Consider the following 22,500-nt stretch of genomic DNA (forward strand, 5'->3'; position numbering starts at 1 on the left):
CAACAAAAGGGTACCAAAAGGCAGAGCAAGACGCGCAACTGAACGCTATTGGTTTACAGAGATACGTCATTCGATTGTGCAACAAGCCAGGAACCGCCATTTTTCAAAAGACAGCCAAGACATTACACCTCAATAATATCAGACTCCCTAGTTTTTCGTGTTTTTATTTATTTATTTATTTATTTGTGACTAAATAATATAAATAATAAGGTAAAATATCACATGTTTGCACAAAAATAATAAAACAACCAACAGAAAGTAAAGTAAAAAAAAAAATAAAGTAAAATAAAATGTAGTATATATATATATATATACACACAATTTTTTTTAGAAAAGGGCTCCATGTAGGAGCATGTAAAAATTCAAAAACCCATTGCCAGCAACAATGGGGAACTGTTGACTTCCAATTAATAAGAATAAGTCGTTTAGCCTGTAAAGTTGCAAAGGCTACACTAACATAAATTTTATATATATATAATTTTATTTATATATATATTATATATATATATATATATATATATATATATATATATATATATATATTTTTTTTTTTTGTATTATTATTTATTTTATATATATATATGATTTATTTTACTTTTAAATTAAACAAATAAAAGAATAAAAGTTTCGTTAGCAGACAACTGAATTACAAACTGAAATTATAACTGAAAAATAAAAAGCTTTATTTCTGTTTACTTTTACAATTTATTTTTATTATTAAAACTATTTTTTTTTTTGTTAAAATATATTTTAAAATGTAATTCATTTGCTGGCACATGCTGATTTTCTGTTCAGAAAACCTTTTTTCATCATCATTTTTGAAACATGAATATTTTCCTAAAACCATTATGCCTTTGCTGTGTGTTCACACCGAAGGCAGCGATAGCATCAAAGTTCACTCTGGCCAACGCTGTCTGCCTTCACAGCTCCAGCAGCGAGTGCATCAAACTTCACTACATTGATCTCGTATTTAAAGGAGCTGTTGCAGCATTTCAGCAAATCAGTTACATTCCTGCATAAAAACATGCTTTCTTGCGTGAAAATGTTGCATGTTTTTTATCAAATTCATTTAACATTGGAGATCAAGTCGAAAAAATCATGCACATCAACTCGCCAGTAACTCTTTTTATCCATGTCCCTGTTAGAAAACATTGTAAATAATAATTCCTTACATTTCTATAGCGCTTTTCTGGACACTTAAAGCACTTTACACGTTTTTGGTGGGGGAATCTCCTCATCCACCACCAGTGTGCAGCATCTATCTGGTTTCCATCTTAGGAGGCCATGATGGACAGAGCGCAAGATATGGGTGACCACAATAATCAAACCTTCGAGAACAACTGTGATCAGAACTAAAGTTCACAGGACTGTGTTCTCTAGAATATTTACAAGCAGTGAACTACATCCCAATTGCTTGCCAATGAACCTCGTCATAGCTTATTACCATAAATTTGACTTGATTTGAACTCTCCTCGACGGCCACAGGCCAAAGATCCGCTGCACTGCATCTCAACATTCCCATTGAAAATGAATGACTTCCAGCTAACGCAGTTATTTTCAGCATGCTTTGCTAAGTATTGAGTTCCAACTAACATCTATATAAAAATTAAAAGCTTATGTAACATTAAAAATATTTATGAGCGTACATCCCTGCTACTTAAAACTATTAAATTATATTTAAAAACAAAAACTAAATTGCAATTCACAACCAAATTTCTTTCTGTGCACCTCAAGTTTGGAGAATGGTTTCACACTGATCAACAAACCAACCAAGCCTGTAGTGTGAAAGCAGCATCAGCGTGTGTTTTGTAGTTAGCAGCTGTGCACAGTAAGTAGTTGCTGGTGTAGGCCAGTGTTTACTGTAAGCCTGTTTTCTTGCTCGCGGCGCCTTCTGAATCTGCCACTCAGAGGCAGACTCATCTCAGCTTAGCACCCCGAGGCAAAAACTGTCTTTTCTGAAGTTCACACAGATTCAGCTGCTACCGAAGACTTTGTCCTGTGTGCTTCCTTGCTATATGTTTAATCCCCTCCTCTCTGTTTTCAGACCCGACCACCTCAGCTGCCACGTGAAGCATGTTCATTCCTCAGAGAGACCTTTCAAATGTCAAGTAACGGTAAGAACCACAACTAGTTTATCCAGTGAAGTTGGTACTACTTTCGATTGGCTGGTTACCAGAAGTTGGTATGTCAAACTCATAAAGGCCCAATAACAAGGATTTCCTGAAATAGAAATTTAGGGTAATAACTGATTTAATGTCCTTTGAGTTATATTATATAATTAGCGCAATGTAATACTTATAATTAAAACACCTGGAAGGCTTAAAATACTCCCTCCTAAAAATTAGGATCCAAAAGGTTCCATGTATGTAAAGAAATGTTCTTGGAACCATTGAATCAATGGTCTCAAACTCCATTCCTGGAGGGCCACAGCTCTGCATCGTTTATCTCCAACCTCCTCCAACTCACCCCTGCTTAATAGTCTCTCGTATTCTTGAACACCTTGATTAGTTGGATCAGCTGTGTTTGATTAGGGTTGAAGCAAAACCAAGCAGAGCAGCGGCCCTCCAGGAATCGAGTTTGAGACCTATGCATTAAAGCCTGCCTGAACTGGAAGCTCTGACCATTTTCCCCCTAATATTGTGACAGTTCTTAGAGAAACAGAATATTAAATGAGAAAACAGTGGGTGTGGCTTGTTTCTTTTTCTACTGCAAGCTGATTGGATGTAGTAAAGTCAGCATTTAAATCAGAAAGATCTGGAAAAGGGTTTCAGGAGTATGTTAGCCACGCTCAATACCTCAGACAGATGTAATCTGAGAAACAAACAGGAAGTGGATTTACAGATTTTAATTTTAGCTAACGGCAAACTTTTTTTTTTTCTTAATGACATGCACAGATGAATTGCCCACCACAAAACTAGCAATGTGAGCTAACAAAATTGATGTGGTTAGTTGGTTAATATGGTTAGGTCTCATAATGCCAATAAAGAACTACTATTTTGGATGAAAGGGGGCCAAGTCGGAGGCTCTGGGCTCTGCACTGGTTAAAGAAATAAAAAATTGAACCAAAACAAACGATTACAATTGGTTTAAGATTGGCAATGAAAATCCGGAACATTGCAACCTGCAGAACCTGGGAATAAGAAAATAAAAAACATTAAAAAGAACCATTATTTTTAATGACATTTCTGTTTTTATGTATATCAGTGTTTGTTCTTGTGGTCTTGGGATTACCAAACCCTTCTTTTGTCAGTCAAGCACGAAATTTAAAGTCGAAAACCTGAAATTTAAAGATTTAAGAAATTTAAATGTTTCAGTAAGTTAACATTCACATGTTCTTGTATCAGTTGTTGGCTTTAAAAATTTTCCAAATTTTGCTGTTAAAGTGTTTTATTTTTTATTATACAATAAATGCAATTTTTACTGTTTAATTTATTTTTTATTGATAACATTTAGGATGCAATAAGCATTTTTTTTTGTTTTGGACTAAAATAGTTTTGAAAAAGGAGTGAAATCTTTGACAAAACTGACTTTAAATGAGCCTTTTTAAAATATTACATGGAAAAAAAAAACATTTTAAAATGTATTTCAAGCCAAAATGTTAATTTTGGTGCATTGCTAGTTGGAATGTTATTTCTACTTTTCCATCAAATAACCCTATACTGTTACTGCTAGAAGTAATCTGAAAGTAATCCAAAAGTAGGCAGAGAACAATATATAAAATGAGTCCTTTAAATAAATACCCGGTTACACGGCTGATTACAATTTTTATCATGTAATATTTTAAGTACTCTCCATGTACTGCTGTAGTGTACACTTAAAATGTGTCGCTTCTTTAAATTACGTGAGATCAATTCAAGCTGCATCAATTAAACTTAAAACGACAGGTTAAAAATTGCATAAATAATATGAACATATTAACCTGATTAACATATCAAAATAAGTTAAAGTAACATAAAAACATGTTTCGGAATGGGCCCGTATAAGATTCTGATGGTATTTTTTAAATGTCTGGGTAAAAAAAACAAAACTATTTTTTTCCCATTGAACACACTGTTTTATTTAAAGGGTTAAAGGGCACCTATGGTTAAAATCAACTTTTGTTAGCTGTTTAGACGGAGCTGCGTGTAGGTTAAAATAGAACCCAAATCCCAGTGACTTTGAGGCCCACTGCAACATGATGTAGGAGTGTGGTTTTCCCCGCACATTGAATTGATTGACAGACACCATGAATATCTATAATAACATGTACGTCCACAGAACATTTTTTGCAACAAAACTCGGAATAAAATATTTGTTCCAACTCTGTGATTTTTAGAAGTTTAATACGTATTTAAAACAGAGCATGTTTGTAATAAAGACAGTAAAATCGCTAATTCTTAACCCCTACAGTCATCATAGCCACATGGTGTCAGTAGATGATATGTGTGTTTGTGCTGCAAGCAGCATTTGTGTGGCTCATCATTTCAGAAAGGCTTGAATAAACTCTACCACTAATAAATTAAATATAATTGGTATTTTTGACTAATGAGCTGTAGATCAGCTTCATCAGTGTCTGTCTAAACCACTGACTGCTGATCATCTGATGTAATGCATTATGAGAAGCAGACACATGTGGGAGCAGTGGGCGGGGAGAAGCAGCTCATTTGCATTTAAAGCAGCTCATTTGCATTTAAAGCCACAAAAACCGCTACACTGTACTCAGATACCAAAATGGCCAGATTCTGGAGGGTATAATAAATACTCTGATGGGTGTTTTGAGCTGAAACTTTATACACATTCTGGAGACACCAAAGGCCTTGCATCTTGTAAAATGGGTAAAATAGGTGCCCTTTAAGAAACATCTAAAATAATTTGAAATTTTAAACATGTCAAGCTAAATACTTTAAATAAATCTTTGACTTCTGCTGTCTTCATTAGTTTCAAAAACTATTTAGAATTTTTAAGAACTATTTTAGTATTCAAAAACGATTTAGAATTTTAAAAATCATCTTATAATATATTTTTCTGACCAGTAGCTTTTGATGTAGATGGTAATTTACTGCCGGAGATAATGTTGCTAAAAAAAAAATGCCATACGAACGGTACAACAGAAAATGTTAGCGGTTTTAAAACATTGACTTTTCCAAATCACAGTAAATTTTGAAACTGGTTATCCCATGCCTAATATTGTCATGACTTTTTGATTGTGTCATTTTCACAGCGCATGCCAATTTGGATCATTCTGACAATTCAAAAGCTGATTGAATGTGTGCTTTACTTCTATGCCAATCTCTTATGTCTAAAATAGGCCTGCACATCAGCCTTTGCCACCAAAGACAGACTTCGGTCACATATGATTCGGCACGAGGGGAAAGTCACTTGCAACGTGTGCGGAAAGATGCTGAGCGCCGCCTACATCACCAGCCACTTAAAAACACACGGCCAGAGCAACTTCAACAACGCCTGTAACAAAGGTAAGGCTAGTGCGATTGGCTGGCCCGACAGCCAATCAGAATGGTAGTCTTTATTTCCCAGCCTCTCTGGGTGAGTCATGTAGCTCTTGCACCGACATCCTTCTACTAATACTCCGTTCATCCTTTACTTCAAGCTCTTTGCTGTCCATTCTGCTCCCAAACTCTCTTAAAGACTCAGAATTATGTCCGTTTTGTCAATAGCGTAGTGGTTATTGCGCCGATGTACAGTTGAAATCAAAATGATTAGCCCTCCTTTTAGTATGATTTTTTTATGTGTATTTCCCAAATGATGTTAACCAGAGCAAGAAATTTTTACTGTATTTCCTATAATATTTTTTTCTTCTGGAGAAAGTCTTATTTGTTTTATTTTGGTGAGAATAAAAGCAGATTTTAATTTTTTTTAAAACATTTTAAGATCGATATTATTAGCCTCCTTAAGCAATATATTTTTTGATTGTCTAAAGAACAAACAATCAATATACAATTACTTTCATAATTACCCTAACTTGTCTAATGAACCTAGTTAAGCCGTTAAATGTCGCTTAAAACTGTATAGAAGTGTCTTGAAAGATGTCTAGTAAAATATTATGTACTGTCATCATGGCAAAGATAAAAGAAACTAGTTATTAGAAATTAGTTAGTAAAACTATTATGTTTAGAAATGTGTTGAAATAAATATTCCCTCCATTAAACAGATATTGGGCAAAAAATAAGCAGGGGGCTAATAATTCAGGAGGGCTAATAATTCTGACTTCAACTGTTTGATGCCAATGCTACCATCATGTCAATAAAGAAAAAAAATCCCAAAAAAGAAATCTTTAAAATAAATCTGTTTTAGTTAGTTGATTCATTTTTTTATTATTATTATTTTTATTTAATTATTTAATTTGTTTTACACCTCTTGCAGAAACTTTCAGAATGGTTGAATGTTACTACATAATAAAATTATGAAATCTACTTTGTTTTGGTCTTACGTGTTTTCTGAATATATTTTAACGTCCAAAGTCATTTAGTTAGTTTTAGTGGTATTACAAGTTATTCATAAATGTGCTTGGTTTGGTCGGTATCCCATCTGTGGTTTGCAATTAAAAGGTGTTTTTGTGTACTGTATTTAAAGTGGAAAAGATGCATTTAATGAAGCTCAGAGATTCTTGCGTGTGAAGTGGACATTAGCGTTATTTAAAGCTATTTTTTTTATTTAAACATGGCTGCTAGGGATATAATGATTCACCTGGCTCACAATTCGATACGATTCACGATACTAATCTCATGGTTCGTGATTTTGGCACAATTTCTTTCCAGAATTATTTGAAACAAATTTAAAGTGAAGAGCCCTTTCATTTTTATTTTCAAATGCTGCACATTTTTTGCTAAATAATGTTTTCTACCATAACCAAATTGCTATTTTAAAAACAAATAAATTCCAAAAACATATAGTTGAAGTCAGAATTATCCCCACCCCCCTTAATTTAATTTAAATTAAATATTTCTCAAATGATTTTTAGCAAAACAAGGAAATTTTTACAGTACGTCTGATAATATTTGTTCTTCTGGAGAAAGTCTTATTTGTTTTATTTCGGCTGGAACAAAAGCAGTTTTTAGTTGTTTTTTTTTAACATTTTAAGATCAAATTTGATAGCCTCTTCAAGCTCTGTATTTTTTTCTCTGTAGTCTACAGAAAAAAAAAAAACATTGTCATACAATTGCTTTCCTAATTACTCTAACCTGCCTAGCTAACCTAATTAACATAGTTAAGCATTTAAATGTCACTTTAAGCTGTATGGAAGTGTCTTGAAAAATATCTAGTAAATGTTATTTACTGTCATCATGGCAAAGATAAAATAAATCAGTGTTGAAATAATCTTCTCCGTTAAACAGAAATTGGGGCAAAAAATAAACGGGGGGGGGGGTGAATAATTCAGGGGGTTTAATAATTCTGATTGCAACTGTATTAATAATAATAGTAATAAGAATAATACAAACTAAAGACTCAATAATATAAACAAACTAACACTTTGACAGTGCTGGGATTTTACATTTGAAAAAAATAAATATCCACAAATCACACGTTTTCTGGCATAAGCTGAGATCTTTGCACATTTACAATGTCCCCTGCTGAAAAAAGGTGGTCAATAGGTGCTCTGCTCCAGGGGACTGACCACTGGCATGAAATACTGATTATAAAATGACTAATTATATTGTACGATAAAGACTGGAGTTGAACATGATTATGAAGGTGAATAATTAATATTACTTGTTTAATAAATTTGTATCTTTGTGATACACTTAAGAAGCAAATATCTGGAACATATTCAAATAATAAATATTCAATAATAAGCAACTTTATTAAAATATGCATCAGCTAATTTGAAATGGAGAGGGTCAAAATAATCTAATAGCTGCTTCTGTAACAGAACAACTTTCTCTTTCAGTCTGATAAACATCTACATGCTTTTGTTATGAAAACACTGATGCACCGTGTGATCTTTGTAGCACTCTTTAGAGCAAGCAGAGCTCCAAATCATCCGGTCTGCGTGGTTTGGCTTATTAACAGTTTTTGCATATAGACGTCTATGACAGTGGTTTTGCACTGTGCTGATGGTTTGTGAATCATATTTGTTTTTCTGTTAGTGTAAATAAACGTCTTTAGCAGTATTTGCACACAGTTTGTGTGTGTCTGGCACACCTCACTGCTGTCATTTTACTCTCTCACCGCTGATGTGCAGATAAAGCGAGTTTGCGCCTGTAAACACAGCACCCCCTCTGTTCAAAAAATGTATTGCGATTCGTACAACATTTCTACCAGTTTATATAGTCACATATTTCAATCGTTTTTCAACCGGTGTCTTGATAAATCGAGTCCCTCCTAAATCGAATTCTCTCATGACCCCTAAGGTCACGATGAATCGTTACATCCCCAATGGCTGCCACTTGTTGTTTTTATATTTTTTTTATGTTTGTTGAGAGTAAAATTATTATTTCTGTAAATTATAATTTCTGTAAATTATTTTTCATTTGTAATATTTTGAGATTGTTGTGAAAATAGACTTGATGCTTTAATGGTGTTAAAAAATGAAAAAAATATAATAAATAATGATCGTTTGTGTGTTTATGGAATTTCAAACCCCTTTTAAAGTTAATATTTCAATATTCACATTTTCTATCGATTAATGGTAACATTGTCATATTATTGAAGTATTTTTGTTTTATTTAAAAAACAGTTTATTACCTTTTTTCAATTATTATCACAATATTTTTAGCTTTATTAAGCCACAAACCCACTTCAGTTTGTCAGATCTTCAGGTTTAATGTGTTTAATGCATCTAATTGAGCTCAGAGAATCTTGAGTGTGACGTCTTCGTTAATTGGACATTAAGATTATTTAAAGCTATTATTTTGAGATTTAAGCGTGGCTGTTGTGGTTGTTTTTCATTGGATGTCCTTTGAATAAGCATTATGTTTGGTCCGGACTGTTCGTTCACCGATTCTTGAACCTGAACCACTTTTCCAGCAGATCGTAATCTTGCATTTATATTGGGTTTATTTGTGCTTTTAATGGTCATGGCATTTGAGTCTATTGTTCGTTTTGTTTGTATTAAGTTAGTCAAGCATGTTAGTTGAGGAGGCTGGTGCTTTGCTTCAGGCAGAATCTACTCTGACAGAACCGGATCCTTTCTGAGGATGACCGGGTCAGGAAAGGGTCAAGTGTCAGATGTGCATTTGTTCTCTCATTTGCTTTAATTAGTATTTAATGGGCAAAGTTCCCCTGAATTCATGTTTGTGCTCGCAGTTTCTCTCAGCTGTGCTACTTAAGGTTTCATTTATGTTTGGATATTTTTTCATGAATTTACCCTCTCAACCCCACCCCATCCATTTCATCCATGTAGTTTAGTTTTTTTAGTTTTTAACATTTTGTTGTAGTTATTAGCTCACTTTTGTTTCCAGTTGACTGATTTTCCTTGGTAGAAATTTTATTGGATGTTTTAATTGTTGAAATCTTGTTTAAATGTTCAGATTTAAATACATAATTATTTCAAATAAATTATTAATTTAAATTTTATTGTAAAATAATATATTTTTTCTTTATCAACAGCATATGTGACCATATTGTTGATAACTGCAGAATATGTTTTCATATGTACTATATTTTACTATTAAATTCATAATATTTACAAGCAAATACTTTTAATAAGTACATAATTTAGGGATGCACCGATATGGTTTTTTTTTGGCTGATATCGATAACCGATAACTTAAGATTTGGAGGCCGATAACCGATATATTATAGCCAAATATAAATATTTTTAAATGTCATATTTTTACACAGTAAACAACATATTTTATTTAAGAACTTCATAAAAGTTTGATCTTATGAATGGAACAGCCTACTTAGAGCAAAAAAAAACAATAATTTCAAAATTGCAAGGTGATTATATAGACCTATAATCATGATTTCACCTAAATCAGCATGCCAAAAAGAAATTATTTTGTTTTCTTTGCAAAAAACATTAACATACAACTTGACTGATGTGTAAAAAATAGGTTGAATACAAATAATGATATTTAATTAACAAACAAGTCAAATATCTATATTTTGAATAAATATGTCCAAAATGTGTTACAGTAAAACATATGTACAAATATGTAATGTCAGAAAAAGCATTTTGAGAAGTGTTTTGACAGTTCAGAGCCACCTTACAAGCAAAAAGCTAAATACAGATAGTATTACTTTAGAAAACGCGACATAAATTCGTCCCATTTGGTGTTTTAGATTCTTTTGAACACATGTGGGAGCTGCTTGTCAATCAGACAACACTTATATGTTCATTCTTGCTGCCAATTGCAGGAAAAATGATCGATGAAAGGTTTAAAATAAACCGCTGTGAGTTTAAAACCTTACTTGCAGGTGCTCTGTGATGCACGTGCACACAAAGCAAAGTCCGGTTTTAATACAACACCTGAGAATTGAGCACAGATGACTTTACAACAAACACGGTGCATAAGATAAAGACAGGATGTGGAGAACAGTTGAGAAATTCTATACTGGATTAAGTGACTGGCACGTCTCCCCTGCTGCTGATCGGGCTGCTGTGAAGGCTCTTTCACTCACTATATGTGTATGTAGTGATAACCATCACATGTGCTCATTATGAATACAGATTGAACTGAATACAATCTTACATCAGCAACATATGGCAAGCAACATGATAATTATAAATAATCATATTAGATTACAAACAACCCAATGAGTTGTTTAGCACGTGTGCATTGCTGCTATTATGTTTACACATGTAATGTTTTTCCTAAGGCAATTTAAACCAAAATACACAATGACAGCCTGTTAAACATATCTACAGTGATAAGGAATATGGTTACTGCATTTTTAACGCGCAGCGATACCACACAAAGAAAGAAAGAAAGAAAGGAATAAACTATGCGAGAAAAGCTCAGTTATAGTGCACTGGATTGCGCGAGGCAGGCGGTTCTGTACTGTTACGTAATCTATTGGCTTAAAGATATCAGACAGATAATGATACCATTAAAAATAGTAGTTATCGGCCTATAACGATATGGCCGCCGATATATTGTGCATCCCAAATATAATTTTTATTATAATAATTTTATTTTGTCTTTCATTTCAGTGAAAATAACTAATTATATTAAAATATATAATAATAAAATAAAATAATATTATTTTCATAAAACATTGTGTAAAATTTGTCTCACTGCAATTCAAGAAAAATGTACATTTTGTTTTATAATACTTTTGATATATGATAATATGATTTATATTGCTGTGAATTATTTTATGTTGTCCTTTCAGGTTATGCCCTTTCAGTCCATGGAGCAAGGCATTCTGGTATTTTATTTATTTATTTATTTATTTATTTATTAATTTAAAGAAATATTATTGTTTTTTCCCATAAGTCACATATGCTGTTGATAGAGTTTTAAACTTGTGTTAAACCTACATTTAAGTCAAGTTCTTTTAGTCGTAGTCTCTGTTAAATTGGATTAAAAAAAGTATAAACCTGTTTATGGTAGTTAATGAACATTAAAGTATACTAGTGTCTGAATTCACACTGCTGCAGCCCTGCATTGATAAAAGTCCCATAATGCATCACTGCAGGCATCTGCCTGCCCATCATAACCATCTGTCTGTTTCTAAATAGGAGATTGGCAGTGGAACCACTCAGGGCTCCGAAAAGGTAAAAATGAAGCAAAACAAAAAAAGAAAGGTGGAAAAAACAGATATGCACACACAAAAACTGTTTGCTCTCTTCTGTTTACTGTTATGTTTTGTGTTGTTAGGCGGAGCTTATATTCCAGATACACTTTATTGGTTCTTGTGTTCACAGGGAATCTAAAGGCACGCTCTGTATTTTGAGCTACAAATGTTTGCAATATATCTGCAGGAACAGTTGTATGGAAGGCTGTTGAGAAGGCCAAAAGTATCAATAAAAATAGCTGAAATGTGTGAAATGTGATCAGGATTCATATTTTGACAGAGGCAACAAGTGCAACAGCCAATGAAATGACTTGATTTGAGACAGTATTTGCATATGTGATCTCATAGGTTGAGAGATATGCTTTTACAAACATCAGAATAATGGTGAACTTGCATGTGTGTATGCAAACATCAGACATTATTTTGTCTTTTTATATAGACCAGGGGTCACCAATCTCGTTCCTGGAGGTCCGGTGCCCTGCAGGGTTTAGCTCCAACTTGCCTCAACACACCTGAATGGGTGTTTCAAGTATGCCTAGTAGACCTTGATTAGCTTGATCAGGTGTGTTTGATTAGGGTTGGAGCTAAAATCTGCAGGACACCGGACCTCCAGGAATAAGTTTGGTGATCCCTGATATAGACCGTTTTGAGGGATTTAAATAATAAATCACTGGTCCTAACGTATTTCCCGTTTGACATTTTTATTTTCCATAGCTCCTGAGAATCCAAAAAGGTCCACATATTGATAATGTTATGACATCTATTTTAACCCTCGGGGGTCGAAGACCGCGTATACGCGTTTTGACCTGTGGTGGCGTCAAACTGCTGAAATGAACTTAAATAACACTTTCAGTTTTGATCGTACAGATAAGATCAATGCATCAATTGAATCTGTTATGTGTCTACTTTTTGTTGTGTACACTCACAACAACAACAAACGTGTGTGCTTTTGCAAAATAAGGAAAACAAAAAGTGTAGGCATTCTGTCTTTTCTCTCTCCGTGATCTGCTTTTAGAAACTCGTCTGTAAAATGCGCTAAAACTCTGCGAATACAAAACGCACACAGATGAGACATGTATTTCTAGAAAGCTTAAAGTGTCTACTTTTAAACGCAGCTATGCATGTTGAAAACAAACATTGCTTGATAAAGTAATCGGTATGAAACCAACGCTATGTCTAGTTTCTCAGTCTGATCTCATTAGTTTTAATGCAACCACGCCCACTAGGCATTGTTATTACAAGCGTCTGATTATGATTTCTGATATCTATATAAAGCTTGATATGTCTACTTTTGCATTAACCAATTCAAGTCGAAAACAAATTATGTCTTTTTATGTAATCCATATAAAAGTAAGGACTCTACGGATTCTCCTATATCACCTCATTACAGCAGCGTGGTCCCGCCTCTCAGTAAGCGCGCTTCATATGTAAATCCAGATGTGAAAGCAACGGAGGTAAAGGACCAGCAGCAAAGAGAGCTTAAGTAGACAAGAAGTACTCCGAATTTGCTCAGTAATGAGAGTAATGTTGGTATGTGTCATTCCGACAAACTATTAGATGAAGATGTAGCCTTCAACTTCACAAAATGTTTAAAAACGCTACAAAAGTGGACCAAGTAATCTTGCGTCTTTGAGTCTCCGCTGATGTCAAGAAGAAGGCCAGCGGTTACAATGAAATACTGCCTTTTTCCTGCGCTGCTCCCCATCACAGGATACCTGTCTGCAAGGTTACATTTCTAAGTGTCCTTTGTAAGTTTATTCTTTAAATCAGTGGTCACCAAACTTGTTCCTGGAGGGCCGGTGTCCTGCAGATTTTAGCTCCAACCCTAATCAAACACACCTGAACAAGGTAATCAAGGTGTTACTAGGTATACTTGAAACACCCAGGCAGGTGTGTTGAAGCAAGTTGAAGCTAAACCCTGCAGGGACACCGGCCCTCCAGGACCGAGATTGGTGACCCTTGCTTTAAATAATTACTTTGAATACCGAATGAGAGGATGATAACTTGCCCCAAAAGCTACTGTGATTTCATTGTCGCACATGGTGTGTTTTTCACATGCTTTCTTTTGCTCACAGTAAATTTTGTTAATATGGATTAATTATCATTCTTTAAAATAACATTGCTCTAATATGAGATTACCAAAAATAACTCAATCTTATTATTATTATTCAAACTTTGTATTTTAAGATTTTTTTATTTATAAGATGTTTGATAATGTTAAAATAATATGTTGCATTTCGGCATGTTTTGACTTATTTATAAACCATTTATAGACAAAGTTAAATAAAAATATCCTGGATTTGAAGAATATTGTGATCCTGGACTTCACTGAGCTCAAGTAATAGTTTAATTTATAAAATTGTGAATGAACTTGACTGTTGATGTCTTAAATAATAATGTCAAATAACCAACATTTCTCAAAATGGATATATCTAATTTTGCTACAAAACTCTTCGTTTACAAAAAAAATAAATAAAAAATAAAAATCTGTATATTTGCTATGTGTATAAGTTTAAAAGTTTGCAGAGTTTTATAGAGTTTACTGACTCTCACAAGTGTATCTCCATGTATTTTGTGTGATTAATATATTTTAAATTAACTGCAAACAAAAAAGTAAATAAACTTTCCTCTGATTCCTTCTTGAAACTCTTCCCTCCTAGTCGCATACTGTACCTGTCTGATGGCTCATTATGCAGCTCATTATGCAGGTCTTTGTCTTCTCAGGTGTGACTCACTGCATAGTAATGATAGTTCACACCTTCCCGCATAAACCAATTTCACTTAAAAAGTGACTTAGAAATTTTAATTCATTATATTGTTTTCTGTGAGCAAGTGAACAAGATGATTCTCACATCATTTTGAAGCAAAAACACTAGACTACCAGATCCAGTTCTCAAAAGTCTTGTGCACAAATTTTCTCCTTGTGTTTCATGGCCTTGTTTCGGTGACTTCAAAATTTTAGTTTTTCACTAACCATGCATAAACGTTTCTTTCTCAAAAACACAAACACATACAAACATGCTGCTTAGGTATTATTGTAGCCCGACTTGTGCTGTTTACAGAGTTATCACACTTTAGCCATATGTTTTTAAGATACTGAAAACAACACAAATGTCAGTGCATGTCAAAACTTCTCCAGAGCCCCAAAACACCCTCAGACCCCAGAGGGTTAATGTTGAGATATGATTAAATTGCCTTTTGTTACAGTTATTAAAATAGTTTGACAACAAGCATGAAATGTTCAATGGCATCACCATATTGAAATGGTCTCTAAAATAATAAAATTCCTGCCTGAACACAGTCAAACTGTACGCACAATCAAATTTCACACATTTCATTGGAATATTTTTGTCCAGGATCACCTTCCAAACATTTGACGCACCATTCTAGACACCCAGAGAGTTTGGGAGCAAAGCACATACAAGCCCTCAACACACTTGAACTCTTCTCATATCTCTTTTTTTCTCCATCACAGACAACACTGAAGTCTGCAACTCTGCCTCCAGCACGCCGGTCACGCCTGCAGCCCCCATCACCTCTACAATGAACCGTGGAAACACCAGCAACCCCGTAACCATCGCAGCCCAGATGAACATTTCCACCAACACCGTCAACATCACGTCACCAGTCAGCCTGCAGCACCAAGTTACCATCACCGGCCCTGTAAACATCGCCTCTGTCAACATCCCAGCCTCAGCGCCCATGAACATCGCCCATCCGGTGGCCATCACCACGCCAATGCCTATGAACATCGCCACCCCGCTCAACATCGCCATGAGACCTATGGACAGCATGCCGTTTCTGTCTCAAGTCCTGCCGTCTTCTCCGTGGTAGACCCGAAGCCCTGACCAGCCTTTTTGCCCTGACGTCTGTGCAAATGACGCCTGTGTGGTGCTAACAAAACCTCACGGCTACATTCCAACACTAGTGGAAGATTTGCACAGGTCGATCAAACTTTCTCTGGCCTTCAAAAATGTTTGCATTTTGCCCACCTGGCAAGCAGCTCTATAGCTGGGCGTTTCGCAAGCTCCTCTGAGCACTTCAAATCCACATGATGGACGTTTTTAAAGACAAATGCAATAATAGATGTGCATTTAAAACTTTTTTTTTTCTTTTTAAATGAGCAGAGTGCCAGCGGGATCTTCGATGAATTTGAAGTTCAACCTGCTAATCAGTATTTTAAGGAATCTCCTTTGAAATGGACTGTTGCTTCCATTGAGAGCGAGGATGTTGTTGTTATTTTACTTTTGTGCAGGGGTGTGAGTGCATGAGTGTATACGTGTGGCTACTTTTAAAGAGGAACTTTTTTTTCTTTCTTTTTTAATAGTGTTCGGCAGGACACCGTTTACAACTATTTAGTTTTTGCAAGGGGAGGGCAGCTTTGCTCTCTTATTGTTTACGTTGCCATTGTTAGCTGTTGCATGTTTTCTTTTGCATACAAAAGAAAATGTTTGGAAGAAAGAAGGTGAGTCTTGCACTGAACGCATATCCCTAGTTTAAAGACACAGTATTATCTAAATATGACCTTTGTGGTAATATGGCTCTGTCCCAAATGGTGCACTTAATCCTGTGATCTTGTGGCCTCCATGAAGACCGCAGACTGTCCTGTTTGTCATTTTATGGTTGACAAAGGTGCTTAAGAGCAGCCCCTTTGCTGCAGACCTCATAGCCGACTACTGTCCAACAATTAGTGGAGTGTTACTTTACCAAAGGCCCAATCTCAGATGGCACACTTCATGTGCTCTTGCAGTCTTCTGAACCTACATTGGCTGCAGTGTGTGTGTGTGTGCGTGTGCGTGTGCGTGTGCGTGTGCGTGTGCGTGTGTGTGTGTGTGTGTGTGCGTGTGTGTGTGTGTGTAAAATCAAACCATTCAAGAGGGGGCTTTTAAGAGCCCCTTCTGGTGCAAACTTCAAAGTCAATACTAATGAACAGTTCATGAAGTGACCCAATCCCAAATGGCACATTTCTTGTGCAATGGCGTCTTATGGACTTAAATTGCTCACCAAATCCTGGATGGCCACTGTCTTGCACATTTTGGTTCCAAGTCTACTTAAAAACACCCAAATCAAGAAATTGCATACTTCCATACTATATAGTATGCTAAAACAGTATGCGAGCCGTGTAGTATGTACAAATTCATAAAATTCTTAACACAGTAGGCGAGAAGTTCTCGGATGACCTACTACTTCTGCCAAGATTCTAAAATTCCCACCCGATAGACGCTACACTATTCCATGATGCCACCTGAGGGAATTCATGAATGGGAGTGAAGCGGCACATCTGACCTGGGTAGGTCATGTGATAACAAAAAATGGCAAATGTAATTCATACTATATAGAATAGGGATTCTCAATCTCTGTCCTGGAGGTCCGGTGTCCTGCAAATTTAGCTCTAATCCCAATCAGACACACCTTGGCTAGCTAGGCAAGCTCTTACTATGCTTTCTAAAAACATCCTTGCAGAAGTGTTGAAGCAAGTTGGAGCTAAAATCTGCAGGACACCGGACCTCTAGGACTGAGTTTAAGAAGCCCTGGCATAGAATATAATTTTTCGTTGTATAGTAATTTGAATTCAAATGTAGTACCTACTGAGTAGTAGGCGAATTCGGACATGGGCAAGGTCCCAAGCTCTTGTGCTAGAAATTTCCAGGTAGATATGTTGTGAAAAGTTCAAGCTACACTCTATAGGAGAAGGGTTTTTCAGAACAAAGTTTGGACTGATCTATAGTGTCCCATTTATCATTTTTACTTTTAGAAGGTTTCAAATGAAGTGCCCTGTTTAATGCACACTTCATAGCAAACTGCTACTCAACATTCTGATGAGCATTACTCAACCGAAGGTCTGATCCCGAATTGCCAACATGTGTGCGCTTACATTCTTGCTGACTTACAGTGGTCAGACGTGGGGATGTTTAGTCTTGTGAAATCAAAATTTACAATGTTCATTTTGCTGCTGCACATTGTTTTTGTTTAGGTGAACAATTTATGAAAGTTAATACACTGAAAAAAAGTTGTTTTGGTAATCTTAAATCAAAGTCTGACCATTTACTTTCTATGTGGAGTGGCACTCCTCTGATGATGTCAGTTTGACACTTCAGCCAGAATATTCTTAACCACGCCCCTCTTTCCATTGGTTTACTACGAGGGAATGTGCAAAAAGAAGCCCCACCCCCTACTCAGTATTCTATTTCAGTTGGAAGTACGTGAACTGAATTCTTAGCAACTTCCAAATTCCAAAAATTATCAACATTGGAAGTGGATTAGAAACTGGCTGTTGTTGAATAGTTTTAAGACAACATTGATGAAAGGTTTTGATCCATTTCAGATGTTGATTACTGTAGTCCTTCTCCTAGTGGGCCACTCTCCTGCACATTTTAGATCGAAACCTAACACCTGAACTAGGTAAACAAGGTCTTACTTGACATGTTAAAAAGTCTAGGCAGGTGTATTGAGTCAAGTTTTAAACTCTTCAGGACAATTGCTTTCCAGTACTGTTTGGACGCCTCTTTCATAGAGGGTCCCATTCATCATTTTAACATTCTGAAGGATACTTGCAAGTGGCAAATTTGGTACTGTCTTTTACTACTTTACAGACTCTAGAGAATTACTTGACCGAAGGCCCAGTAGGCGGCACACTTAATGTGCCCTTGCAGTCTTTACATTGCATTTATCCTAAAAAACATGGAGCAGGGGTATCCAAAAGTTTCCTTGTGTGCATGTGAAGTTCATTAATTTGTAGGACAGCGATGCCCAATTCTGTTTCTAGAGATCTACTTGCCTGCAGAGTTCAGCTGCAACCTCGATCAAACACACCTGTCTTTAATTACAAAGTGCTCCTACTTAGTTGGTTTAATTGTGTTTGATAAGGGTTGGAGCTAAACTCTGCAGGAAGGTAGATCTCCAGGAACAGGATTGGGCGCCCTTGCTGTAGGATGTCCTGTCCCACTCTGAAGGGCACTTGTCTATCTTGGTGCAGACTCTATAATCAGTACTACTTGAGAGCATTCTACTCGGTGGAGCATTACTTTACCTAAGACCCAATCCCAAATAGCACATTCAATCTGCACTTGCAGTATTAGGTACTTGGTCGCCAAATGTGCATGTCCACTAAGTCCATAAGGTTGTGAAGCCGGGATTTTTTTAGACCACTAAACATAAATTAGCATAAAACAACACCTGAGCTAGCTAAACAAGGCCTTATTAGGCCTATGCCTACTAGGCCATAATCTTCTAGGCAAGTTTGAGGTGGCCCTTCAGGACCAAGTTTGTTTGAAGTTTTTAGAAGGGTGCTTGCAAGTGCCCTTGTGTGCATGTTACATCTACAAACCTCTAGGACAGGGGTGTCTTGCATAGTTTAGTTCTAACTTCCTTCAACACACCTGCCTAGAAGTTTCTAGTATACCTAGAAAGAGCTTGATTAGCTGGTTCGGGTGTATCTAATAGGGGTTGGAACTAAACTTTGAAGGACACCGGCCCTTCAGGACTGACTTTGGACACCATTGTTCTAGGGCAATGGTCTTGGCTTAAAATACTCCCTCCTAAACATTAGGATCCAAAAGGTTCCATGGATGTATAGGGATGTTCTTGGAACCATTGAATCAATGGTCTCAAACTCAATTCCTGGAGGGCTACAGCTCTGCACAGTTCATCTCCAACCACCTCCAACTCCACCTGTAGTCTCTTGTAGTCTTGAACACCTTGATTAGGTGGATCAGTTTGATTAGAGTTTAAGCCAAACTTTGCAGAGCTGCGGCCCTTCAGGAATCAAGTTTGAGACCTATGCTCCTTATATTCAAAGGTTGGTTATGAGTGGCCAAGGTAGGCAAGCTTCTACCTCATTGTCAACACAGCATTACATCGCAAAAGTGTAGACATGGTGGTAAGGGTTTAGGTTGCCATTTAGGATTGGGCCGGGATGGCAAAGTGTGTCATCTTGTTCAAGGTTTATGAGCTATAAACAAACAGATAAATGGCTCACTTAAAACAGTGCCATCTAGTGGTTGGAGTCCCACATTGACACCGTTTAAGTTCTTATTCAAACTTGAGTTTGTCTTTAAACCCATTTTCTAATCTCTTTTTCATCTATTTTTTAATGTTTGGCATAGGAAATGGGCTGAGCATAGGAAATGAACAAGAATAATTTCAGGATATTGTTTCGGAATTATTCCTGTTTGTTTGTAAATAGTTAGATTTTTATTTGTTTTGATTTAGATTTCTAGGTTTTTTCACGTTTATTTTTGTATATTTATTTGATTACTTTTTTACATGTTATTTTCAAAGCAGTGCCATCCTGCTTATTTTATTTGGTTCCTGTTATTAATATCAAGTTTTCTCCATTTGGTTTGGACTCTGTAGGTGATAGTATTTACCTGTAGCTAAAGCCCAGAAGCACCGTTTAGAATCTGAAATAATGAAGAATGTTTACAGGCCGCCTCTGGATATTCCTACACTGCGGCGGGTGCTCACATGCTGATCTGTTTTGACTAAAGAGTGTGATAATCGTGAGATAATAACAATTATTACTGAACAGTATAATTGAGTAAGCTGTCATTCACTACACAAATCTTCCGCCAATGTGATTGAATTCGGTACGTTGTGTCAGCCGCTTCCTCTACACGCAGAGCCAGAGAGAAGAGACTGCTGTCGTGAAATAAAAAACACTAAATATTTGATTTGTATGCAATTTTTGCCTGTGAAGTGACGATCAGGAGTGTCTGAATGGATGCCGTCCACCCCAGCACTGAGTCTCAGGATAGGGGAAACTTTCAGACACAATGAATCCCTGATCCACGTGTGTATATTTGTGTGAGGCGTTTGATTCGTCCACCACACTAGAACAAACTAAAGCATGTTTCCATAGTTTAGTTAATGGGAAAGTGCGAATGTGTGCATCTTTCGGTAGGTGCATTACGGATGGGATGCCTCTTTTATTTGCCAAATTCAAAACCAATTATGAAATCCAATGAAGTGAAGATTTTGCGACTAATGTTGCTTTGATTCAGTCGATGAACTGGATGACTTTCAGAGCCCCTGTGAAAGCGGTTGAATGTATATGTTTGTACAGAAGTTGTTTAGCTCGGAGGATCTTAGAGTACAGATAGAAATGTGAGCAAAGAGAAGCAAAATAACCTTTTATAAAACTTTTGTATTAGTACATTAACAATGGTAATTTTGTATATATGAAGACTAGGCTTTCTGAGTAGCAGAAAGGAAAACATTCCTACATTTTTTGTAAATGTAAGTTTGTCAGAAATAATTATGTAAACATGCGCAATGTTTTATGTGCCTTTTATTTGGGTTGTCTGAATAAAAAACTGTAAAACATATTCAATTCATCTTTTTTTTCATAGCGCTTTAACAATGTTAATTGCGTCAAAGCAACGTAACATAGAGGTTTTAGTAAATTGAAACTGCATCAGTTCAGTTTTCAGAGTTGAAGCTCAGTTTAGTTCAGTTCAGTGTGGTTTAATTTTCACTGCTGAAAGTCCAAACACTGAAAAGCAAATCCTGCGATGTGCAGCTCCACAAGTCCCAAACCAAGCAAGCCAGTGGCAAGACAATGGGCTGTATGTGAGTTTTAATGCTGCGTTCACACCAGAAGCAGAAGCATCAAGCTTGAGTGATTTACATGTTAAGACAATGCAAAGACGCGAATGATGCAGCACGAGTTGAGCTTTTGCGCAATTAACGCTTGAGTTAAAAAATCTGAACTTCAGCGGTCATTCGCGCCGCGTTAACCAATCAGGAGCTTGCTTTTGTGGGGGCATGATTATGACGTACCGCCTGTTGTTGGTGTCCCAGGGGAAAATCTTCCTGCTGACACTGACAACAGTTCATCAAACTGGGCTTGGCTTAGTCAAAAGCACCGCTGAAAGCTTCGATCATCCAGGTTAGGTTTCTGGAGGACACAGAGCTAGGTGCACCCCTGTAAGTATCTAGTGGACAGACACGGCTCCAAACGTATCAACACTGTTTTTCAGCCTTCCTAAAGTACATAAACGCAGCTATTCTCACAATAAAATCCATGTTAGCCACTTAGCAAAGAAGCTAGAGTCACTGGGCAGACAGAACCCTGCCCATCACGCAAATCCGCATCTATTGTGAAGCAAATGAAGCGGATTTGACGCGCGAATTAAGTGAGTGAACTTAAAATGTTCATGCATCTATTTACGTGTGAGTAGCACGATATATCCACGTCTGGTGTGAACACAGCATAAGAGAAATCTGTCAGCGATTATTTACAGTGCACACTTTTGTCTGTTGTAGAACTAATATGTTAACATTAGTCTTTTGTTGCTTTCATTGCATCTTCAAGCTGCTTGTTTTGACCGGTTCTCTGCAGTCGTGGAAGACCAAAAGATATCACTCAAGTTAAATTTAGTGTTACGGTAGTCAGTACAACAACCAAAACTGGAACTAATCTTATGAAATAACTTAAATGGGTACACCACATTGAATGTTGGGGGAAATTAACTACAATTTTGAGAAGGGAAAATCAAGAGAAACCAAAAAAAAAAACCTGTTGTATTTTCTATTGGATTAAAATCAGATGAATAGTCAGTGAATGGCTGGGCCATTCCACTGCTTGATTTTCTTTCTCTGAAAGCATTTGAGAGTTTACTTGGCTGTGTTTTGGATCATTGACTTGCTGAAATGTCCAGCCTGGTTTCATCTTCATCCTCCTGCTAATCTAAATGTTGGACTAAAGCACCTAATATTCATTTACACTGAGGAAGGGCAGAGGATTGCTAAAGAACTACTGAGAGATTTCAGCTGCTGTCTGGGCTTTCACTGCCTTTCTTCATGTGTTCAATACTT

At 36.2% G+C, this 22,500-nt stretch overlaps 1 protein-coding gene across 6 annotated transcripts in view; it reads left to right on the forward strand.

The window, feature by feature from the left end:
- The window catches only part of vezf1a (vascular endothelial zinc finger 1a), a 49,350-nt gene extending 28,342 nt beyond the window's left edge, over window positions 1-21,008 (forward strand). For 2 of the 6 annotated variants that reach the window (XM_005169186.6, XM_068224003.2), the window contains exons 3-7: window positions 2,045-2,114; window positions 5,288-5,453; window positions 11,278-11,313; window positions 11,627-11,662; window positions 15,158-21,008. In XM_005169186.6, coding sequence (XP_005169243.1) covers window positions 2,045-2,114; window positions 5,288-5,453; window positions 11,278-11,313; window positions 11,627-11,662; window positions 15,158-15,516 — 667 coding nt within the window. In that variant the 3' untranslated portion in view covers window positions 15,517-21,008. The remainder of the gene's footprint in view (window positions 1-2,044; window positions 2,115-5,287; window positions 5,454-11,277; window positions 11,314-11,626; window positions 11,663-15,157) is intronic. The other 4 variants (XM_005169187.6, XM_073915098.1, XM_690308.9 and 1 more) reach the window with 2 other exon arrangements.
- The last annotated feature ends 1,492 nt before the right edge of the window (window positions 21,009-22,500 follow it).

This window comes from Danio rerio, chromosome 10 (assembly GCF_049306965.1).
Source record: "Danio rerio strain Tuebingen ecotype United States chromosome 10, GRCz12tu, whole genome shotgun sequence".
NCBI lineage: Eukaryota > Metazoa > Chordata > Actinopteri > Cypriniformes > Danionidae > Danio > Danio rerio.